The sequence below is a fragment of the Gopherus flavomarginatus genome, chromosome 2 (assembly GCF_025201925.1).
Source record: "Gopherus flavomarginatus isolate rGopFla2 chromosome 2, rGopFla2.mat.asm, whole genome shotgun sequence".
Taxonomy (NCBI): domain Eukaryota; kingdom Metazoa; phylum Chordata; order Testudines; family Testudinidae; genus Gopherus; species Gopherus flavomarginatus.
In genome coordinates this window covers 156,231,847-156,256,505 of record NC_066618.1, presented here as the reverse complement: position 1 = coordinate 156,256,505, position 24,659 = coordinate 156,231,847, and the positions used below count along the sequence as shown (strand labels likewise).

The window sequence follows — 24,659 nt, the reverse complement described above, 5'->3', positions numbered from 1 at the left end:
GTGGCTCTTGAAGGGAGATAGGGCATGTGCAGCAGGTAATCAACTCCTGCATGTAGGGGAGGGAGCACAAAAACTGTAGGAACTCTTCCAGCCACGAGCCCAAGTCATGGCCATACAGCAACTCATTTGGAAAGCAGAATCTCTAATACCCAAGTCATCTACTCAGACTGGGCACTGGAAACAGGTTATGCCTCTAAGTACCCATGAAATAGATGTTTTGCTCTTGAAATGCACGTGTGACATGTTTCAGTTTCAAAAAGTCAACTTTTTCCCTTCCCATAGTTTTACAAACATTTAAAAACTGACCTGTTCTCTCCCGCCACGTTTTTCCTCACCCAGAAATAGTATGTTAAGGGTTGGACCTATTGCAAATTTAAACAGATTATTAATATATGCTGGATAATCTTTAGTTATAAAAAAGTGCATTAGAGTCTCCAACTATCATGGCTGATAAGGATCATCTAATGAACTCTTTTTTAAAAATGGTATTATTTTCTTAGAGAGCTGATTCACATCTGTAACTAATTGTATCTGATTTTGTTGCCATTGTCTATACAATTTTGGAAGGAAGGAAATAACAAATCACAAAACTAATCAATATTATTATATTTAACAACTGGGTATAATCAACAAACATTTGAAGTGACCAGGTTAACTTTTAGTCAAAACTCACACACAGTAATCAAGAACAAAAATAATTTACTTCATAAAAATAAACTCTACATCTCAGACCTTCAGAATACGATTGCAAGTCATTCCAAAAGCCCATAAGCCAGAACAGGGAGAATATTTGATACAGATATTATATAAAATGCACAACTTTCTTTAGAATTTATTCTAAACAATTTCACTTACTTTTTTCACTTCCCACTTTTATTCTTAAGCCTGTGTGTGTGAAATAGAAATAGACCGACAAATCACTGTTTAAAAATGCCTTTTTCATTTGTTTCTTAACCACGTGTAACAGTTATGAAGTCTACAGGAGAAGGAACAAGTTCTCTTTTGAAAGCAGACCATATAGTAAGTCCCTGGAAAAAGCAGTGTATTATCTTTAAATAGGGGGAGCATTTTAAAAGATGAAAATTTAACTATTTTTCTAAAGTAGAGAATGGCAATTTTCGTTGTTCCTCAGGACATGGTTAAGTTATACACGCCCCCAGGAACACTTTTCTATTTAGAGTCTCACACATGCTGTTAGCTCAGGTAGAGTTTGCTTCTTTCTCCACTCCATCTTCATCATCAACAACCTAAAACCAAAACCCAAACATTGTTTAAGTAATCATTTTCAACTTTGCTTCACTAGGACAACACAAGAGCTCAAGGAAGAGCCATATGTATAAATGACAACATTTGTTGTTCACACAGTTAATTACATCAAACCCGATCTTAAGAGCTACTTAATTCCCAGAGAAAGCAATGGGAGTAGCAATTGTTCAGTGCCATTATATGATGATGGTCACATGAAAGAGGTGAGCCACTCACTTCAATCAAAATGACATGAGGAGATTTGACTGAAATAAGAAGGTTGTGTAATGCTAAGAAGCAGACCAAGTGGTTACGAAAGCATTAAGAACATTCACTAACACATACCAGATGTTTAATTGGAAAATGTATCTGAAATTGTATTTTTGCAGACACAGACTTATCTTTGTATATAGAGAGCAAAAAATTGTTCCTGGTTAATTATACATATCAGAAGAATGTCCCCAAAACACTAAAATATTGTTCACTGACCAAAAAATCAAAATGTTTTTCCAAAAAAATTTCCAGTTATAAAATCCATCCCATGTTTCTGAGACTAACGCGAAGCAATACATTTGAAGCAGAGTCAATAAAAAAGGGAAAACTAAAACTTCATGTGCTGTGTTATTGGAACAAAACAACACTACCAAATTTAGAGTACACAGTACAAATGCAAGGATGAGGAAAAATAAAAACAGCTGTAACTGTGCAAGGAACAAAACGTGTTGGGCTTTTTGCCCCACCTTATTTGATCTGCCAAGCCATGCTAGAAGAAGGTGGATTCTAGGGATTTAATCTGACTACTCTCCCTATAATTCATTAAAGAAGTTTTCCCATTCAAAGTTGATCTGTGGTCCGAGACCCATGCAGGTTGCAGTTTCTAAGAATGGAAGTTTTGCAGGAAGCAGAGGCATTTAACAGCGTCCAGTCTTTGGTAAATTAAAAAAACCAAAAATAAGCAAACCAGACATAACCTGTTGTAAGTATCAGTAAGTCACAATGGCATGGACGTTTCTGGGTGAAATACTGTTATTCCTTTTATATTGCCCTGTATCCATTTGCTTAAAATGCCATATCATCGGACTTGCAAAATTATGTACTTTTAAAAAATTGTGTTTTAAATTACTTGAGCAGAACTCTACATGCCTCTGAGGGGGAAGACGTCCTTCTCCACAAATCAAAAACATACCTTCATGTTCACATACCTGTTCCACGCCTTCTACTTCTGGAATATAGAACTGCAGCATGTTCTGTATCCCATTCTTCAGCGTTATGATAGAACTAGGACAGCTAGTGCATGAACCCTGCAACTTTAACTGTACAATCCCATCTTCAAAGCCTTTATATATGACATCACCTCCATCCTCCTGAACTGTTGGCCTGAGGAAACAGAATATTTATTATAATAGAAAATATTACTGCAGGTAATTTTTGTTCTAAAAATTTGTAAGAGTTCATTTAATGCTTATGTAAGAGTTAGTTCTAGCCCTTTCTTTTTACACTGGTCCAACATGGGCAATGACAGGACAAATGACTCCTTAGAAAAAAGAACGAGAAGTACTTGTGGCACCTTAGAGACTAACAAATTTATTTGGGCATAAGCTTTCGTGGGCTAACGATAGCTTATGCCCAAATAAACGTGTTAGTCTCTAAGGTGCCACAAGTACTCCTTGTTCTTTTTGCTGATACAGATTAAAACGAAGTGTCTCCTTAGAGCGCTCCAGGTCAACATTCCCCAACCCTGATCTGAAGGGACCAAAGTTCTTTCTCTGGGGCCATATCTACACTACCACTTATGTCGGCAAAACTTATGTTGCTCAGGGATGTGAAAAACACACCCCTGAGCTACATAAGTGGTAGCATGCGCAGCACTATGCTGGCAGGAGGGCATCTCATACCAAAATAGCTACCGCCACTCACTGGGCGTGGTTTAATTATGTTGAGGGGAGAGCTCTCTCCTGTTGACATAAAGCAGCTCACAAGAGATCTTGCACAGCTGTACCAATGTTACTGTAAGCTCTATAGCACGGGGAGACAAACTTTTTGGCCTGAGGGCCGCATCAGGTTTCGTAAATTGTATGGAGGGCCAGTTAGGGGAGGCGGTCGTGGCCCAGCAACCACCTCCTATCTATCCCCAGCCTTGGGACTCCTGCCCCATCCAACCTCCCCTGTTCCCTGATAGCCCCTCTAAGACTCCTTGCCCCATCCACACACCCCTTCTCCCTGTCCCTGACTGCTCCTAGAACCCCTGCCCCTGACTGCCCCCTGCCACCCCATCCAACCCCCCTTTCTTCCTGACTGCCTCCCCAGGACCTCTGCCCACATTCAACCCCTTTCCCCACCCCGACCCACACCCCTGCCCCCTGACCACCACCCCAAATTCCCCTGCCCTCTATCCACCCTTTCCCCCAAACTCCCTGCCCCCTTACCACGCTGCCTGGAGCACCAGTGGCTGGCAGTGCTACAGACGGGCCATGCCCCCACCACCACACAGCACAGAGACCGGGTCAGGCTGGGCTCTGCAGCTGGGGTCAGGCTGGGCTCTGCAGCTGCGCTGCCCCAGGAGCTCACAGCCCCACCACCCAGAGAATTGCACCAGGGGCGGAGCGAGTGAGCTGAGGCTGTTGGGGGGAGGGGAGGCAACAGGGGAGGGGCTGGGGGCAAGCCTCCTGGACCAGGAGCTCGGGGGTCGGGCAGGACGGTCCCATGGGCCGGATGTGGCCTGCGGGCTGTAGTTTGCCCACCTCTGCTCTATAGTGTACACATAGCCTAAGGCCTATTTATTCCTTGGCCAATGAAGAAATGTACCAACTTTGATGGGTTTTGTGACTGGGAGCTGGCCTGCAATCCCTCCCAACCCCCGTCACACAGAACTAAGAGTTAGCCATCAGACAGCATCGACTGTTGACAACTCTGACGTGGGCTAGTGACAGAGACAAAGGCTCTACAACTCCCTAGCCATCCATTCCTACACAAAGTTTGAGAATTCCATGATGTGTTCCATTAGTAAAAAAAATTAGTAGCAAATACTTACCGAAGGAAGAGAGCAAGAGTCAGTTTTAAGTTCTGAACTAGTATTTTTGTAATTGGCAAGTTAATACGGAAATAGAGAGCTACACGCTTGTAAAACATTTGTCTGGTTTTTCACAACCAAAAACAACTGAGTAATCATATTTCTTTATATTATACAACCTATCAAGACAACTAAGTTACAATTAACTCCCATGATAAACAGCCTTCACTTCCATCCCCACAGCAACATCTGGAAACTTTCCAACAGGCATCAATTTTAATTGTCACCAATTCATCCTCCTCTCTGTACTGTATTAAGGCAGAATCCTCAGTAGCTGAAGAACTGATGGACTTTCCTTCCTAAAATTGTCTTCTGTGTATTGGAGCTTGTTACAAACTGAATGTAGTAGTATGGGGAATAATTATGACATATTCTAGAGGGTTCTGAATGCTTGTTGTGCTTTGTATACACAATGTATGGAAGAAAACAAAGTATGTATGGGCCTGATCTGGTTAGTTGATGAGGCGCCCAGCATCTCACAGGATTGGACCCCAGAGCTATTGACATTTCCCCAATCTAGTCTCCTGTCACAACTAACAAATGACTAACTTTATAAATGCATCCCCATAGCAACATTTTTCCAGATGCCAAACTAAAAAGCGTCATGTTACTTGAACAGAAGCTCTTTATACCAATTCACAGAAAAACACTTGAGAACTTCACCCCTGCTGGAATCATTTAGGATCTGGTCACATTTATTAATATCAGCATCAACAACTTGTTCTAAACAAATCACCTTAATTTCTGGAAGCCAACAAACAAAAAGCATTCTTCCTTTATTTGACAACAAGATTTTAACATGTTACAGCACAATTCCAGTCTTCCTTTTTTCCCTCCCAGAGTGTTAGCTGACTCAGGCTTGTGGGGCTCGGGCTAAGGGCTGTAAAATTGTGGTGTAGATGTTCAGGCTCAGGCTGGAGCCTGAGCAATCCAGATCCCAGAGCTTGGCTCCAACTTGAACCCAAATGTCTTCACCACAATTTTACAGCCACGTAGCCCAAGCCCCATAAATCCAAATCAGCTGACATGGGCCAGCCACAGGTGCTTAACTGCAGTGTAGACATACTGTCATAAGGTTTCTGATTTCTTTGCTTTTATTTTTGATGTTCTTCAGTGTAAACAATGAATGCTCTGTATTTATCACTGGGCTTATACAGAACTCTTGGAAGCTATTCAGTAATGATATTGACACAACAACATAGACTACTGCAAAAGGTCTGTTCAACAGCCTCCTGGCCATCTGAGAAGGAGGACAAACAATTTTAACAGAACTGCTGTGGAATATAAAAGAGGCAACTGTGAATATTAAGGCTAATGTACCACAGGGGATTTAGGCAACCCCATAACCCACGACAGCAACGCTTACTTAATGCTGTCTTTCAAATCATAACTACATACCAGAGGCGCCCAAACTTTTTTCTGATGAGCCACCTCCATGTCCCAGGCACACCTCTCTTTTTCTAAGCAATGAGGGGAGGAGTGCCTGGTGTCACAGTTTCAGGGCAACAGAGTGTGTTCCCCACTCGTGATCCGGCAAGGGCAACACTCTAGGCTCTTAGCTCCTCAGCCATCACCTCACCTCAGAGACCTGCATCTCACTCCTTCCTGCCCAGGGCATTAGTAAGGCTGCACAGTTCTCTGCCTACAATGTGTTATCTCCAGCGGCCTAAAAGGCCAGCGACTGCACTTGGCTTTCTCTCCAGAGGCTCTGACGAGCGTATTGGCCACAATATAAGTTCCACTCAGCGTTTTCTAAGCAAGCACATGTATTAAGGTGAAAGCATTACAAAGAAAACATGTTAAAACAAGAAAAGAACCTACATGCATGCTAAAAAGCTTACCAGAGGTCACCCCCAACTCCAACCTCAGGCTCCAGTGGGTGATTACTCTTTCAAAACCCACAACTTGTTTTTCCCTTGTGGTTACAAGTTTGTAACAGTCTTGATTCAGAACCAGAACCCGAACTCAGGTTAGGCAGTTCAGCTTTTTCTTTACGCAGCTTAGGCCTTTGATCGCCACTGTCCGCGAACTGGTACAAGTCATTCCTCAGGTTGCAGAGCCAAAGGCTCGCTTTTTGCATAACCAGAGGTGGGGAATTTGCATTAAGCTCTCCCTAGGTATCCCCCAGGAAATACACTTCACACTTATTGTCCCCAAAAGTCTATTCCCGTCTAGCACATTTTCAGTATCGTCCTTTGAACTCTCATGCCTCACATCCCATCTCTGTCCTTGAGAGTGACATACCATCCCAATCCACAAATGCTGCTTTTAACACAATGGACCCCAAAGATACTTAAATTTCACTCAACCTAGTCTCCCAAGGATATGCAGAAGATTGCCATGTGCATCACACCTGGTACCTGCGGTGGGCCAGGTGGAGAGGGAGTACTCATCACATGGTAGTTGAGGAAGCCTTCCGCTCCCTGCAGCTACTGGGACTTGGCTCCCTGCCTTGCTCCATTACCCCCACTCAGGGGAAGCAGATGGGCTGAGCTGAAGGGCTGCGAAAGGCTGCACCCCTTGTGTACTGACCTCCCTGTCAGATACAGCCCACTCCTGACCCTGGCACTTCAGCATGACCCCATTCTCTGTCCGGCAGGGGAAAGAGACAGCGCTCTTAGCCTTGGGGCTGTGCTGAAAGGCTGGGATCAAGAGGAGGCTCTGTGTGGCTGGGGGAAGGGAGTGCCAGTACTCCTGGAGTGCAGTCTAACTTCCCACTCACAGAACTCCCAACAGTCTCTCCTGCCAGTTGGTGGACACAGCTGCAGCTGTGAGGGAGTAAGATGGGTAAAAAGCCTGGTTAAAGCAGGCAAGACCACCAGCTCAGAGTCCTGTGTGCTTCCCCCTTCCAGACAAAGCCTCCTCTTGATCCCAGCCCCTCAGCCCAGCCCTGTCACGTCCTCTGCCTCCCGTGATAAAACTTGGCATGCCCCAAGGGGATAGTGGGGAAGACAAAGGGGGATGCACCCTACAGTTTGAAAACTTCTATATATACCCACACAATACATAGATCCATAAATTAGATAAGATTTTTCTCCTCCCCTCTATATCCCTTCCTCATCTTTGAGAGATGAGTTTACTGTCACTATATTTCAGCTGAAAGATACCCCTTATAATTTATTTTTATAAGAGCTTTCAGAATTTTATAGAAATTATAAATAAAAAAGCCCAAGTTGGTGCATTTTCTTGAAAAATGTGAATTAATTCTATTCACTTACACCGTATGTAAGTGTGTTTGCTCCTGGAATGTGTGATTTGTGAAGAAGCCATCGTCAGAACAAGAGGACTTCTGAAATACATTAGGCATTTCCCCACATCCACATTTCTGTATTTCTTATTTGTTTCTGTTCACTCTGGTAGTCCCAGTTTGGTCATTTAAGAGGGTGGAGCAGCACCTAGGTGCTATACAAGATTAGGGAGAGAGAGACCATTCAGGAATAGTCAGGACACTAGAGGTCTCTGGAAAAATCTGCAGAGAGCAGAAAACTCGCTGCAGGCCCGCCCTCAAAAGAGGGACAAATTATCACAGAGCCAGTGGAGGGGCTGGCCGGCTGACCTTCCGAGGCTGAAGAGCCAGTGCTGGGAAGCTGAAAAAGGCTGAGAGCTACGAGCCAATGGGAGCTCTAGTTTGCTGACTTTCAAGTACCAAAGCCGGTGCGACAAGGCTGAAAAGGGAAGAGGACTAGGGAGCCAGCGGAGAGGCGAGCCAAAACTGTCCTTCCTGAGCCAAAGAGTGCCAAGGCCAGAGAAGGTTGAGAGCAACAGAAGGAGATGCCAGCTGGCTCTTGGAATCAGAATGCTGGAGCCAGAGAGGGTTGTGCTGGAGAGCAAGGGCATACTGGGGCTGTATTCAATGTACACCTCTACCCCGATACAACGCTATCCTTGGGAGCCAAAAAATCTTACCGCATTATAGGTGAAACCGTGTTATATCGAACTTGCTTTGATCCATGCGCCCCCTCCCGGAGCACTGCTTTACTGCGTTATATCCGAATTTGTGTTATATCGGGTCACATTATATCGAGGTAGAGGTGTATTGCCTGGATTATGGTGTTGGGATTTATGCGCATGGGACTTTCTTTTGTAATAAATTAAACCCACAAGGGCTATTTACACTCAAATAATCTTTGGACTACTTTGGAGGACTATGAAGGAGGGAAACTGAGGCAGGTGTGCCTGTCATGCCACAGCTTGCAGCAGAAGGATGCTCCAGGTGGCGCTGCCTTATGACAAGAACTGAAAAACATCTCTTAACTGCTCTAAACACTACATTACTGACTACCAGATTCTAATTCTGGCGGTGTCAAAACCCAAATATAACTGTTGCAAAAAAAATTTAAGGATAAAAGTTGATTGAAGCTCAGATTACTTCTGAGAGTGAATTTCTGAGGAGATAAATTTGAGATGAGAGAGTTTTACTTTAATGAAATGATAAATGATTTGAAACTCAACTGAGAACAGCAAAATGTGAAAAACAAGGGAGATGAATACATGAAGGGAGAAAAAAAAAGAGAGTGCTTACCACAAAATCTAAGATCTGCCATGTTATTTTTATTATTATTAGAGATTTAGACTGCAGTAGCACCTAAAGCTATAACCAGGTTAGTCCCAATGAACTCATTTTAAAAAAAAACACACTATTGTGGGTTGCAGGATCCTACTGTCTTCTAAAAGCATCTGGGAAAGTGCAGTTTGATTCGAAGGGGTCAGTTTGATTCAGTCAGATCCCTCACTGAACTGAACACTGTTCAGCACAAAGCTAGTTTTCACAGGGAATCTCGAGGTGCAATTTTCAATTAGAGACAATATGAACAAATCTGGCCTCTCCATGCACCAAGCTGAAATATGCCACATTACCCATTTAATTTGTGCAATCCTAAAAATATTTAGAATTGCATCACTCTGAAATAATTCAAAACATGCCTACTGTGTGACAATGCTTTAAACTAGCAATGTTTAAAGTTACCTTATTCTGGTATCCAGAAGTTCCTTAATCATTAACACAACTTCATCGTCATCTTCTGATGCAGCTTTAGGGGAAAAACACATGCAAAGAAAAATGTTGACAAGGACTTATTATGATTAATAATACTGTGGTAAAATACTTGTAAAAAATATTCATAGATTCATAGATTCTAGGGTCAGAAGGGACCAATGCGATCAACTAGTCCAACCCCCTGCACAAAGCAAGCCACAGAACCCTACCCATCCACTTCTATAACAAACCCCTAACCTATGCCTGAGTTATTGAAGTCTTCAAATTGTGGTTTGAAGACCTCAAGCTGCAGAGTATCCAACAGCAAGTGACCCATGCCCCACACTGCAGGGGAAGGCGAAAAACCTCCAGGGCCTCTGCCAATCTGCCCTGGAGGAAAATTCCCTCCCGACCCCAAATATGCCGATCAGCTAAACCCTGAGCATGTGGGCAAGACTCACCAGCCAGCACTCAGAAAAGAATTCTCTGCAGTAACTCAGATCCCATCCCATCCAACATCCCATCACCAACCACTGGGCATACCTATCTGGCGATAATCAAAGATCAATTGCCAAAATTAGTCTCTCCCATCATACCATCCCTTCCATAAACTTATCAAGCTTAATCTTAAAGCCAGATATGTCTTTTGCCCCCACTACTCCCCAACAATACATCACCAAAGGACAATTCTGAGAGCTAAACTCACAGCTTAATCTAAAGTGGTGTAATTTACAGTACGTACATGAAACCTTTTCAGATCTTCCTCAATATTCTCTCTTTTACTCACACGTAAGCATAACCACAGTTCTTCTCGAAGCACAGAGTAGCAAGAAAAGCCACTAACAGCATGGGACACAGGTCTGTGGGCTAACACAGGCATCCCTGTATTACAACCTACTTCTCCCTCTGGCTCCTCAGCACGTAAGTTACACCAATATAGATTTCCTCAATGGCTATATGTCATTTCTCTTTCTATAGGATCAGCCATGAATCAGATAGCAGAAATTGGGGGTGGGGAGGTGGGGGGAGAAATGGAGGATCATCAGGGTTCTGGTATACAATTCTCCTACTGTCTAGGGTTTATTACAGATATATAAATTGTCTCCAGATTCCTAACAACTGCGAAGTTTATTAGAGTATCAAGACCTACATTAGTTACTTGACTGACCAACTGTCTTAGTAACCTTCATTAAAGCATTTTAAATTTTATTTGAAGGACAAATGGCTACTGTTTCCAGCTACAGGGCTGAAAAGTAGTTATAAAGATGGTTGTTTTTCCTTTTGAAGCATCTTTTCAGTGGAACTAAGACTCAAACCTCAAAACTCCTAAATTACTTAACAGAAGTCATTACTTTCAAAATGACACTCCAGGCAGTTCTCTGGATAAGAAACTGAAAGAACAGCTGACAGCAACAGATGGGCTACCCAAACATCTCAACACAGGCAGCGTTTCCCTCCAGCTCAGTTTAGCAACTCTTCTCTGCATTCTTGTTGTAACACTACTGCAATTTACAATTAATCCATTAACACGGGGCATTTCAACACTTTACAAAGGAGAAAAGTGATCTTTATAGCGAGCTTGTAAAAAGCAGACTCTGTAGTAACCTCCAATATTTTTGTTCACACAGAAACCCAAACACTTTTAAAATATGTTTCGAACCAAAAAAGGCTAGAACAGCCTTGGCCAAATCCTTTGCTGGTGTAAAGTCAGTGCCACTGAAGGTTGGATGTTTTTCTAAAACAATTGTTTTCAACCTTTTTTCATTTGCAGACCCATAAAAAATGTCAAATGAGGCTGAAGACCCCATTGGAAATCTTAGACTTAGTCTGTGGACTCCAGGGGTCAGTAGACCACAGATTGAAAACCACTGTTGTAAAAGATCTGCTCTCAGAATTATCTGGGGGAAGTTCTACGGCCTGTGTTATACAGGTCAGACTCAATATTCACAATGGTCCCTTCCGGCCTTGGAATCAAGGAGTTTATAAAATTTGGCCTCAGCACTGCACTATCTGAGAATCTGGTCCCATATTCATGGCCACACAACTGCTTTGAACTGTTTTGTGTATTATTAGCTTAATTGCACCTTATGTAGATAACTGAATCTTGGTGTTAATTTTAGCCATTTATACTGTTTCAGTTATTCTCTTCTCACATGTTTTCTATGGGGCAAGTTCATTTCCCCTGAACATGATCTATCAAACATATCAACTTAAGGGAGGACTAAGACCATATACAGGCATAAGCCAGTCATGAAGAGTTTCATTTACCTGTATCTGTACGAGGTGCCTCTTCAGTAATTACAGGTAAACCAGAGGCAAAGAAATCCATTATGGTTGCATAAATATCTGGTTTCAGTAAATTCCAATCCCAATCTTCGCTCACCTATAAAAAAAATTAAGAAAACCAAATATAGTGTTTCTGCCTCATTCCAAAGATGAATCTTATACATGGCCCTTTGTCCATTTTAAAGGCACCTTGCTGGGCATTTAGGCCTGAAATTTAAATGTTATTCAAAGGTTTTACCAAATCCAATATGAAATAGAAAAGTTTTCATAAAATTATATTTAAAATATTCAGTAATGAGGTCTAGTTGTTTGGATTTAAGCAGTTGCCTGCAATATTTGCAAGCCAACTGCTGAATAAAATATTAGCGTATAAAAACAAACAACATAAGATGAAAAGAAACTAAAATCACAGATATTCTACTAAGATTTATTTCTACCAACAAACTGTTTTTGAAGCCTGTTTATGTTTTGGTTGTGTGCTCTATTACTGACATCTCACGTGCTGCCCACTAAATGGCATAGCAACTATATAGGATTTATGCAGCTATGGATTTATTACACAACACCCCCTGGGTTGGGTGAACTCCTGAGTCCCAGATGAATAAGCTTTGCCACTGGGGGCAAAGGAGGGATTTGGAGGCAATATGTAATGCACTTGCTTGCATCCATGTGCATCACTGTTCTTTGTTGGATAGACTTTCACCATCATGTGTTTGTAATTTTGTTGCCTACTATTATCTAGCCTAAAAAGATATGAACCTTACTACTACTTAATATTTAATGGAACTTCTCTTTTAGCTCAAGTAGTAAAGGCCTATTTCTGGAGCAGATGGTTCCAAGCTCTATTCATAATGCTATGTGCATTCGAGATCAGACAACAGTGATGCCTTTATGATCATCCATTTGGATTCCCAAGATCTATTTCTGGCTCAGCCATTAGCTCACTATATATGGCTACAGAAACTTACTTAACCTAAGTATGCCATAGTAAATAAGCACATCTGTAAAATGTGAGGCTTCTTTTATTCAAATTTAGAGGAAAGGGACCACAGAAGTGGCAAAATGTTATATTAAAAGTTTACTCCGCTGACTTTTAGCATTTTGATTAGAACTGAAAAAGTGCTGAGCACTTACTCAATAATTCACGTCAAGGGAAGTCGTGACATTCGATGGCTCTGAAAATCAGATTCAAGAGACAGTATTCTCAGAAGCCATAAGTAGAACAACAGTGTGCCTTCACAGCTCTGTGGTAATTGTATTTCACTTTGTACAGAGATTATGTTGATGAACTAAATTAAATCCTTGTAGTGAATATTTTGAGGACATTCTAAAGAAAGGTAAGATTTCAAGTGTATGTTATGCAAGCCAGGGAAGGATCTGTCAGGAGTCTGTTCCTTTCACCTCTCCCTGTAGAATGGGCGAGCATCAGCTCATATTGAGACCATTAGAATCCCTTTTCTGCTTACCTTTGTGACTGTGATGAAGTCTGGCCCAAAGAAGACACTTTTAACTCCTTCAATCCTGAACAACTGCCTGCAAAAGAAAGTTAACCACAAAAAAAAACAAACACTAAATTAAAAGTTTCTATCAATCATGTTCCACTATATTTCTTGCTTTCCTACAAGAATACATTTCTAGAGGACAATCATCACGTAAGAAAATAAAACCATTAAAAGAGATTGGCAAAAGGTTCTTCTACAGTTTAAGTGCTTCTATTTTTTATCCATGGCAATGGAATTCTGCAGCTTGTCATAAGTAGAAAACATCATATCATGGAGTGTGATACTGAACATAAAGCATGTTACTTTTTCCTGTTAAGAACGAAAGAGTTAATGCTCATGTCTCTTGCTCCTGTTTGAAGCCAAGAGGGTATTCTTTATCCATAAATCTACTGGATCAGCATCAAGGATGACCAACACCCCCCCCCCCCCCCAACATTCCTGGCATGCAACTGTGGAAGGAAAGGGACTCTTCTTTAAAATAGTAGATTAGGTTGCTGAAAACTTTTAAATACAATCTATTTTACTAAAAGCTGTTCTGAATTTTGTTCCTTTCATAGAGACTCCCCCAAAATGAATTGAACTAGGACTCTGGCGACACTTGCTGTTCAGTGAAATAACTTTTCAGTGCAGAGTAGCCCACAATGTTTTAACAGGCCAGCTTAATGTGTAAGGCATCTTCTTCAAATCTTTATTCATTGTTATGGTGACATTGGTGAATTTGAAGTTGCGGTTACTCAGAAAGCAAGGACACCAGAGTTTATCAAAATATCCGTTTCACTTAATTTTGCTACCTTCAGTTGCTTAGTGCAATTAAAACACTATTAAAATTCTAAAATTAAATATTCAGAGATCTAAGCTTGATACTTCATTCCTCACTACCTCAGTATACTGTATTTAAACAATCATCACACAAATTCAGACCAACACATTAAAACTTTAGAACCAGACAAGAAACAAGAACACACTTTGATTACAAACTATTCTAACTATAAAATAATAGAATGAGAGTTTTAAAGGCAATCTCAACAAATGCTCAGTTTTGTTTGTGTGGCCACAGGAGTCAGTGATTTCAAATCTATACAATCTTAATACCTAGACCACAGATTAAATGACTGTCTGTTGTCACCCACAGGGATATGATAAAGAATATCTAGAACAAACCGAAGTTAAGTTAAATCTGGCATTTTCATACAAAACACTGTAGGAAACCCTAATCTTAAAAACAGAGACAGAATACATTTTCAGTAGTACAAATAGCTGAAAAATAGACTCTCTTAAAGGGGAAATCTATACAACTCGAGATGCACAAATCAGATACTTTACCACAGTTTATGTATGGCAAAGAGGAACTTTCCTACACACGTAACAATTTTTTAAATGTTAAAAATGTAGCTGTGCATGTTGTGTGTGTGTTTTAAATATCACCATACTTTAATTTGCTTGATGGACTAACGGTCCCAAAATTTTACTTAAAAAAATATTTTGGAGTTACACATGCACTACAAATCATCCAAAGCTAGCATAGCTGATATTATTTCTTTGGAAGATTTATATTTTCATGCCAAAACAAATGGGTATCCCAATTACAAAGCATGAAAACTAAGATTTTAATGGTATTGCAGTAAACTATGCCAGTAGGCAGGGCAGCATTAAACACAGAATCACAAGATGTGAGTATTCCTTGTACTTCCTAAGCATGTACTGTTCTTGGTTTCCTATACAGAAGTTCATTTTCAGACATTTTGCAACGAAATCATTTTCCTCCAGTTATGTGTGTTCTGCAATCTAATATAATTTGGCTTATACACATCTCGGTATTTCAGCACTCTGCTAATGGGATCTTGGGTTGTAAACAATCTCTACTGGATGCATGAAAATACCTTTCACACTGCATCTGCTGTTCTAGACATATGGGCATTTATACTACCTTTGAGCTAAAGAACTTAAAATGAAAAGTTCCTGTTTGGTTACAAATCTCCTATAGCATTTTGGAAATATTATAGCAATACACTGGATAACACTATGTTTCCTGGAGAGAGGGCTGCATTAAGCTGCTTTCACTTGTGTGCAGTATTTCCATCACGTATAAGAACAAATTAAACTATGATCTTGGGAAGGTGACACTATGGCATTTCCATATCTCACCCTCCCACTGCAACCTCTCCACCCACATACACAGCAGGTATAAGGAGCATTATTTCCAGAGGCTGCTATTGATGCAATGGCAGATACCAGAAGCAGTGCTCACACCCACTTTCCCCAGGAAGCAAGTTTGCAACAGTTCTCCAATGCATCTCATCACCATCAGCAGGCAAAAGACTCCTAAGACTCCTTCCCATCCCAATCCCCACTTTCAGACAGACCTTTAATGGTGTCCCAGCCCTTTTTTACCCAGTGAAAATATAGCAAAGTATTAGATGGAAAATAAGCTGTAGTAATGATTCATAGTCCAAGTGGATTGAAATGTATTAGTCCAAGTAAGTTTCACTATGGATATTCCAGATCTTTTGCAAAGGTCCTCAGTGCCATAGATTATACATGAATAAGACTAGAAAAAAGGGTTCATTACAAACCTGAGTAATTTTAATTTTTCCCCTGTACTGTTTCTAACACACCCATATTTTAAAGGAAGAAAAACTCAATGGCTTCGAAGCTAATGTTAAAAGTTATTAACTGTGACAAAATTAGTAAATTGTTTCATTACACTGTGAGTTGGCATGATTTTAATGTGACTACTAGCATAAGAATTATTCACCTGAGTAAAGTTTTGCAGGATCCAGAACACAGGTATGAACAACAGCATATTTCCTTTTCAGGAATAATGAATGTTATCATGATTTGATTCAGAACAATAAAATAGATGACCAGGAACTTAGTTATCACACTGACATGCACAGTATAAAAATCTCGATAGCCAAAGTAATCTCTCTAGGCATTCAATTTACCTTATGAGAAAAAGCAGGATCCACAATGGAAATGCAGCAAATCTGCTCTTTAACATTCAGCTGCATTGATGATGACACTTGTATATTCATGTGTTTCAGTAACTAACATAGATAGTCCCTTGAACAAAGTATGTAATGTTTGAACATACCTCGCTAAAGGTGAGCAAAACGCTGCAGCTGGTGTAGAAAAATCCATGGTCCTCGACTCCAGTACTTCTCTTCCTGGAATAAACTTCAAACTATTTGGATTTGGAGTGTCCTGAGTCTGAATAAACATGCATCTTACTGAAAAGAGAAAGAAGGAAATAAAAGTTCAAAAAAGAGAAGTGGCTCATATAAGGAATAACAGAGATCCTGTTTATTTAGCCAGGCAAGGTTTTGTTTGCACAACACAGATTTATTAAAAACAGAGGACTGTGGAAAACTGAAATTTATCAAGCATGGCTCAATGAGTTCCATCAAAGTACCCATATTAACATGAAGATCAACAAAGTCACTCACTAAATTTAAGACAGATGAAAAGCTTAATGAAACCCTGTCCCAGCTAGTTTTAATCTCAGCTTTATTCCCTGAGCAACTTGCTGCTCACATTCTCTGTGTTTATCTGAACAGACCTAATACTCTCCCCATCCTTTTTCAGAGGCTCTCTTTTTAACATCCACACTAAGATAAGATTTGTGCCCCTTCTCTTTTCTATTCAGGTTGCTATTCCATGTTCACCACTTTGGTACCTGAGCATTATGTGGGGTCTCCACTTACTTTGTTCTTTTGTGCTGTTTGTCCCGGGGTTGTGAGTGAGGGTTGCTGAGAATGGCCAGGACCAAGCAGACTGCCCATAAATCCATCGGTGGCAAAGCCCCCTGTAAGCAGCTGGCCACTAAAGCTGCCCGGAAGAGCGCTCCTGCAACTGGGGGAGTTAGGAAGCCTCATCGTTACTGGCCCGGCACTGTTGCCCTGCGAGAGATCCGTCGCTACCAGAAATCCACTGAGCTGCTCATCTGCAAGCTGCCCTTCCAGTGCCTGGTGCGTGAAATCGCCCAGGACTTCAAGACCGACTTGCGCTTCCAGAGCTCGGGCGTTATGGCCCTGCAAGAGGCCAGCAAAGCCTACTTGGTGGGGCTCTTTGAGGATTCCAACTTGTGCGCTATTCACACCAAGAGAGTCACTATCATGCCCAAGGACATCAAGTTAGCCCGGCATAGCCGAGGCGAGAGAGCTTAAAAGCTTCCTTACACCCACCAGCTTCTGGCAACTAGAAAACTATTACCAAAGATCCACCATCATCACCCTCCTGTGGAGAACATTCCAAATGCAGGATTTGGGCAGATGTACTAACGCTCTGTTGTAGATATTCTAATGTTAAGATCTTTTTGTTCCTTTTCCAGCATTATCAAAAAGGAAAAAAGTATCACAGAAAATAACTGTAAAAAATGAACATGCAGCCTGGTAAGGACTGTGTGTGACATTTTGGTGTGGACAAGAAATTGCAGTAATCTGGAAACCTGCATAGCCTTTCAGAGCAAGCATTGTATTATTTGTAATCAACCAAACTATCTTATCTGAATGGACAGCTCAATCAGTTTAACTAAGCTGGCTCTGATATCGTGCTTATTGACTTTCAGCAAACATTTTATATTAACAGTTGATATTAAAATCATTTATAAAAGCTGGTAAAAATATAACCAACATTTATGAAAAAAGTATTTAGTTGTTTACTCAGATAATATTATTTGAATGGGATTTTGCTGGACTGGCCAAACCTTAATAAAAAGAAATGGTATATTCTTTTACCCAAGAATATCAAAGTGCTTTGCAAACACTATTTAAGATTCACAATGGAGCTGTGCAGTTGGTATTACAATAATCATTTTACAGATTGGAAATGTGAGGTACAGGGAGGTTAAAGGACACGTGATGTCACACAGAAAGTAAATGTCAGAGTTGGATATAGAACCCTACCTCCTTATTCTCTACATTAACCACTAGATCACTCTCCTGTCCCTTCACTGCCATATTTCATTGCATGATTAGGATTCTCAAAACAGCACATCACCTTCAGTAAAGGGACACTGATTTTTTTTAAATTAGAAAACCCTAGAAATACGTATAAATTCTGAGCACATCATATTTGGGAAGCAAGCTTATTTAACTTCAGAAACATATAGCTTAGGGAAAATTATTTTTGTTATTTTTAAAGCAACAAAAAAGAGCTGAAGCTTTCACTTCCTAAACAGCAATTTTGATCACGACTCCTAGTATTAGATGACAAACCAGGCTATTTATAAATCGCCAAATTTCCTCTGCAGGTGTCTGTCATGACAACATCTCATTTGTCTTTAACCCACACCAACACCACACACGCAAGCTCTTAAGTTTTGAGAGAAAGAATAAAAGAATTAGCACGGAGACGCTCAGTGCTACCATGCTAGAAATAGTCCTGACTTAGCAACTAACAGACATTCTCTGTTCTGTCACAGAACTCCATCCACAAGGGCTAGAAACATCTTCCTGATTAGATGAGGGTAGCTATTGTACCCAGGATCTTCTGAAGTTAAGAAAACAGATAATTTTCAAAAACCAATGTTTCTTTCTCATTAGCCAAACTGGAACTCTTTGTATATACTGTGAATAACCAAGTTTATCATCATCTACAGTTTCTAAGTAGCATCATGCACACACAATAAACACATTGCTTCTTTCAATTATCTGACCACTATACCATGTACTTTCTTCTGTTTGATCATTTATTTAATGTGAAAAATAAAGACAGAAAAAAGACAGAATTTAAAGGACATTTCTAGATCAGTATGCAGCTGACTAGAACCCTCAGAGTCAGTCAACTGCTTGATTAAATCTGAATTTCAAAAAAATTCAATTCTGAGTTGGGTAGGTCTGAGGCCCTCTGGAATCTGCATCAAAAAGCATTTGCTGCAGTGGGCACTGAGACACTCATTTAAATAATATTTCCACTTGTGGTTGGTTCTATACAACAGGCACTTGCATAATTAAAAATGTATATATATACACATCTCTTTCTTCACAGCATGGCAGAGTTGTTCAATTCACCATGCAGCTGCAGAAGCTGATCTGCAATTTTCAGCAGCACAAAAGGCAACTGACTCTTTTTTTTTTTTTTTTTTTTTGCTGAGCATAGAGTTGCACAAAATATTGTAGGCGCAGATACAGTAAATTGGAGTTCCAACCTTCACGTTTTCAGATTACATTTGCAGACGATATTAGTTGTGCCTGGTGCGTGGGAATTTTAGTGTTAGTGAAAGGTGCTGGATTGACAGACCTGGCTATTGAAGTCATCTGTCCACACACACATACAACATTTGCAGTGGCAGTTCAAACCTCTCTGGGTTGCCCTTCCAATGTTCCGCAGATCTGTCCAAAAGAAGGAGCCCTCTCCATCCTCATAATCCAATCATCCTTAGCCTCTCTCCTGAAACTGCTTAATGGTTAGTGCCAATTATGGTGAACATGTATTACAAACCCTTTTCTGTGACAAAACTAACTTTATACAGATCACTGAAGAGACACAAGAAACTAAAAATTATCACTAAGACTGGCTTTGAACCAGAAATCCAAAGCTGAAAATCTATATATGTTACTAAAATCCCATTAGCTGCCTAACTACAAGTTTTAGCAGCTGAAGTGCTTTTCAGACAAACTAATGTAAGAGGCTAATTTCTAGGTTAATATTAAAAACTGCAAAATAGTAATTTCAGTTCAGTGCCTCAATACGGCGTTAGGAAAATTAAAAAAGATTTGGGCAACATGCCTAACAAATTGACAGATAGGAAGAGTAAAATCACTTCAAGCCTCAAATCTCCCCAACACCTACAATTAATCAGAAAACTCAAAATTAAAACAAAGCTTTTAAATTTCTGCCCCAAAGATGGCCAGAGACGTACAGAAGGATATATTGAGGAGCAGACTGCTCCTGATCATAGAATCATAGGGACCTCAGGAGATCATCTAGTCCAACTCCCTGCTCAAAGCAGGACCAATGCCCAGACAGATTTTTGCCCCAGATCCCTAAATGGCCTCCTCACAACCCTGGATTTAGCAGGCCAATGCTCAAACCACTGAGCTATCCCTCCCTCCCTCCGGTAAAGGCACTATGCCTCTACCCTTGCAAGATTACATCTTGGGATGGTCAGCAGTTCCAGTCTTGCTGATTTCAGCTGTTGAACAGGACACTGGATAGCTGGAGGTCTCAGAATGATCTTACACTAAGAAGGAGTTAAACTAATACATATGAGCACAAATATAGTGCTTTACATCTTCAAAACTCTTTACAAGCCTCAGCAACCAAATGAAATATCTCCATTATTATACAGATGCGGAAACTGAAGTGCAGAGTATAATGGACTTACCCAACGTCATACAATGACTAGAATCTGGAATACAGTCTCTAAATCCTGGTTCTAAACTCTGACCACATGATGACTTAACTACCTTTCTACTAACAAAAAATCACCTAGAATATTGCATAATTTGAGATTTCAGTAAAAAGGAGAATTTATTCTTTCACCATCTTCTTGAGAAAAATCTCATGAGCACTTTACTTAATGACAAAAATTAAATTTACCTGTATTATGTGCTACGGTGGATGGAAGAAATGGTTTCCTTCGTACGAATTGGCAGAGAGGCTGTTCAGTTGTTAAGTTAACGTTTTTTAATGTCATGCGACAGAACCTAAAGAAAGATACAGATTTTAACAACATCTCAATTAAGAATTTAGCTTTTCCCATATCTCAAGGAAAGAGACTTTTGTATGCACCTAATATCTCTGGATTTCAGCAAGTTGCTTAACCAGTTTCCTCCCTCTTGAAGGAGAACAGGTAATGTAGACTAGCTATCAGCTATAGGCTTATTTTCCCCTCCTCTCCGCATAGTTGTTGGGGGAGAAGGGAAAATGGGGTTTCAATCCCTTCTCCCTCAATTTCCAGATGGCCAAGTAATCATTACACAGCAATTACCTTGATTTAAAATTCACCAGGCCACTGCTGTGGAGAAAGGACAGCAGCTCCACTGAAGCAGTGTGTCAACAGAGCTACACCTCTACCCCGATATAACACTGTCCTTGGGAGCCAAAATATCTTACTGCATTATAGGTGAAACCACGTTATATCGAACTTGCTTTGATCCACCGGAGTGCGCAGCCCCGCCTCCCCTCCTCACCCCCTGGAGCGCTGCTTTACCACGTTATATCTGAATTCATGTTATATCGGGTCACGTTATATCAGGGTAGAAGTGTATTCGTATCCAGCAGCAGGAGACCAGGGCCCTGGAGTGGAATCAGGCTAGCTATAACAAATATTCTTGTTGATGCTGGTCAGGTAAACCTCATCACCCATCTTGTTGAGACACACAGACCTCGAGTGGACAAAACAGTGAAGAATATGCTCAGAAGAACAAACTTGAAGAGGTGAAAAGATGAACTAAACTGATTTTCAAAAGTTTAGGTGCATATTTGTACTCAATAATTACCATGATTATATAGGTAATAAACAGGAATCAAAAAACTGTTCATTTTGACATGCAAATACCTGTTTTGTGCAATCACTATAATCACATGCACAAACTTGGCATGAAAATATCCACAATTAGAAAATCTGAGCTATGACTGCTAACTTCCAAGAATCTTCAGACAATGGATGTTGTAATTATATGGTGACAGAGATCTTTATCTGTTACTAACAAGCACCATGAATTATTACAGCAAAAATATTTTAAGATCTAATCCAGATTTCTTTCTTCACGCTGCTTACTCTTTGCTTCCCTTTCTCTGGGTTTAGACAATGAAAATAGATGCTCAGTTTCACACTTTGAGTCAGTTTTGCTTTCAGATCTCAGCAGGAGATTGTTGATTTTTTTAAACAACTTTTGTATGAGTTTGTTTACAACATTTTAGCAATTGGGATAATTTTGAGTTACTAGGGTCCTTTTAACTCTTTCATCACTGTAGAGAGGTAGAAGTTACCCAGCCTTTCAGTTATAGTTCACAGGGAACACACTAGGGATATAAATAAAAAAGTTAACCATTTAAACGATTTAAAGTATTTCATTTAAACAGTTAATTCATTAAAGGGCTGATCCAGCCGGGGGGATGGCCACTACTGGGGGTGCTCTTGGTGGACAGTGCTGCTCCAGCCAGTGTGGGGCCACTGGGCTGGCTGGCCAGCCTGACACTTAACTATTAAGGTGGGTTAACCGGTAAGACTAATGCTTACCAATTAAACAGTTAACATTTTACACCCCTAGAACATACAAACCCAGTAGACTTAACACACCATTAGCAGTAGCAGTTCATTCTCATGGTGTGTCCCCCTCAAACACAGCAACACACACCAGGGTTGGGAGCATAAGGTGACCTGCTGTAGTATCCCTTTCGCCCACTTCCCCCATACAGTGGGGAAGGGCATGGATGCTGAGGGAAGTCCAGATGTCTTTAAGGTATTTTAGGACTTAATGTTAAGGGTGGGTGATAACCTTAACTAATTTTAGCACTATGGTCTCATGTCTCACAAGCACAAAGTGGGGTGAGTAGACAACTGCATCCTGCTTCCGGTAGCACCCTCCTCCCTGATGCATGTGTGTAGGTGCTTCTTTCTCTCTCCCATATGCTGATGGTGGAGTTGCCAACCTGCACGGAGGGCTGGAGGGGAACAATTCCCACCCCCTGTGCCCCAGCAGGCTCTCTGAGACAGAGACCATCTTTTTATGCTGTGTTTGCGGCCTGCCTAGCACAATGGGGTCCTGACCCATGACTAAGGCTCCTCCGCAGAATAACAATACAAACACTAAAATCATCTTCCCAGTCACACGCTGGGTGGGGATTGTGGATCAGGTCAGTAGTTCACAGTGTTTGTTCGTTTTAAGGCCCGAGGATACCACTGTGATCAGTTATTCTTCCTCCGCCTCTCCGCTGCATGGCGGGGGGGGGGGGGGGGCGGAATTACCCCCGACACGCCAGAGCGGGGGGGAGGGAGGAGATGAGGGGTGACTCGCGAGGGTGGGGGAAGATAATGCGGGGTTGGGGGGAAGGGAGCAGATGCGGGCGGTGACCCGCGGGGGGGTTGGGGGGGTGGAAGATGAAGCGGGTGGCCCGCGGGGGGGGGGTGAGGAGGGGGGGACCCTACTTCCCCCCGCCCGGGGCTGCGACGGGCCGAGATCACCTACCGGCCTCCCAGCCCAGCCGCCGCCCGCAGCCACCGCGCCGCTGCCGCCATCTTGGCTCTCCCGAGGCGCCGGCGGCCGGACTCAGGACCCCTGGCGCGGGGCTGCCAGGCCCAGCCGCCTGCTTAGGAAGGAGTCGGCGGCGCCCTCTGCCGGCCGCAGGGGGAACTGCAGCGAGGGCTCCGCTGGCGGCCAGGCCTGCTCGTGTGAGCGGTGGGGATGGGGGGAGTTCAGGGGCAGCAGAGGCCACGAAATGGGGCGCGCGCACCCCACAGCCTGGCCCAGGGCATCCAGCTTCCTCCCGCTGCAGCCTTGGGGAGCAGCATTGCTACATGGCTACACCCACACAGTGGGGCAAGGGGCTCCCACCTGTCCAGGTTGCCCCTTGCTCGGGTACCTGGCCTGGGAGAGCCAGCAAGGGGCTCCCTACACGCTGCCACCTGTCCAGTTTTATGGGCCCAGGCTTCTCTCTCTTTTATTAGCACTACAGAAGTAGCAACCCCAATGCTTCTGCAAAACCCACTGCTACCCGGCTCCCATGTGCCCCACCAGGCACCCAGTGGTTGGCTTAGAAATGTTTGCAGGCCCTATCCTTTAAAAACAAAGAGTAGCATTTTATACCGTAGGGTAACATAGTGGAACAAAACATTTCCTATTTAGGCTGGAAAAACTCCATTATTTATTTGCAATATTTCCAACACTCAGTGTTCAAAAATCAGGCTGCTGCTCCCCAAAGATCATAAGGTTGGTTTAAAAGGAGTAGGGTTTAAAAAATGCAAAAACTTTTTGGTTTTCTTTTTTATGTACCCTCTAGATTTTGTGCTTTTAGTGTTTATACTTCTCCAGCCCTGCTGAGGGCTAGAAATTAACTTTTTTTTTAAATTAAAACTGTAATGTAAGAGTTACATCATTCCAGAAGCTCTGGCTTTGAAAGAACTAACAAAATCCCATGACTTGGGACAAACACTGTATTCATTAGTTCTGTTAAAAGAGTACCCTTGGACTCCAGCCATGATCAGGATTCACTCCACTGGACTGAGTGCTGGTCAAATGCTCAGAGTGTCTATTCCAGAGAACTGATCCTTTTTGTTTTTGCCTCACTCTTGCTTGGTTACATATTTTGTTTCAGTATGATCAGTGGCCATTTTAGAAAGTGCAGCCCTTCACCTCTGCATTGCACACTGCCCTCTCAAACTGGGACTATAATAGACATAGCACTTGCGGTGCAGTAGTGCCTAGAGAACCCAGGCCCCTGCTGCTAGACTCTATCATTAAAATACATATAACCTGTGTCTAAGAGAAATGACAAGGGAGGGGGGTGCTGCTGGCTCACACTGTTTCGTGGAGGTATGTGAGTACGAAACAGCAAAAAGACCAGTGAACATAGAGAGTGGACAGCAAGGAAGCACCAGCACTGCAGACGCAGCCCTTTGAAATAGCTATAGGAG

The 24,659-nt window shown here is 41.8% G+C and overlaps 2 protein-coding genes across 2 annotated transcripts; one reads left to right on the top strand and one right to left on the bottom strand.

The window, feature by feature from the left end:
- Positions 1-682: 682 nt before the first annotated feature.
- On the bottom strand, positions 683-23,322 carry NFU1 (NFU1 iron-sulfur cluster scaffold). Its single transcript, XM_050940282.1, has 8 exons — positions 23,215-23,322; positions 20,621-20,727; positions 16,173-16,308; positions 13,043-13,109; positions 11,559-11,673; positions 9,282-9,345; positions 2,448-2,622; positions 683-1,247 (listed from the first exon to the last, which is right to left on the bottom strand). The coding sequence occupies exons 1-8, from the start codon at positions 23,262-23,264 to the stop codon at positions 1,200-1,202; spliced, it is 762 nt and encodes a 253-aa protein (XP_050796239.1). The 5' UTR covers positions 23,265-23,322; the 3' UTR covers positions 683-1,199.
- On the top strand, positions 16,315-17,345 carry LOC127044997 (histone H3-like). The gene has a single exon (XM_050940351.1). It carries the CDS (start codon positions 16,834-16,836, stop codon positions 17,242-17,244), a length of 411 nt encoding a protein of 136 aa, XP_050796308.1. The 5' UTR covers positions 16,315-16,833; the 3' UTR covers positions 17,245-17,345.
- Positions 23,323-24,659: the final 1,337 nt, after the last annotated feature.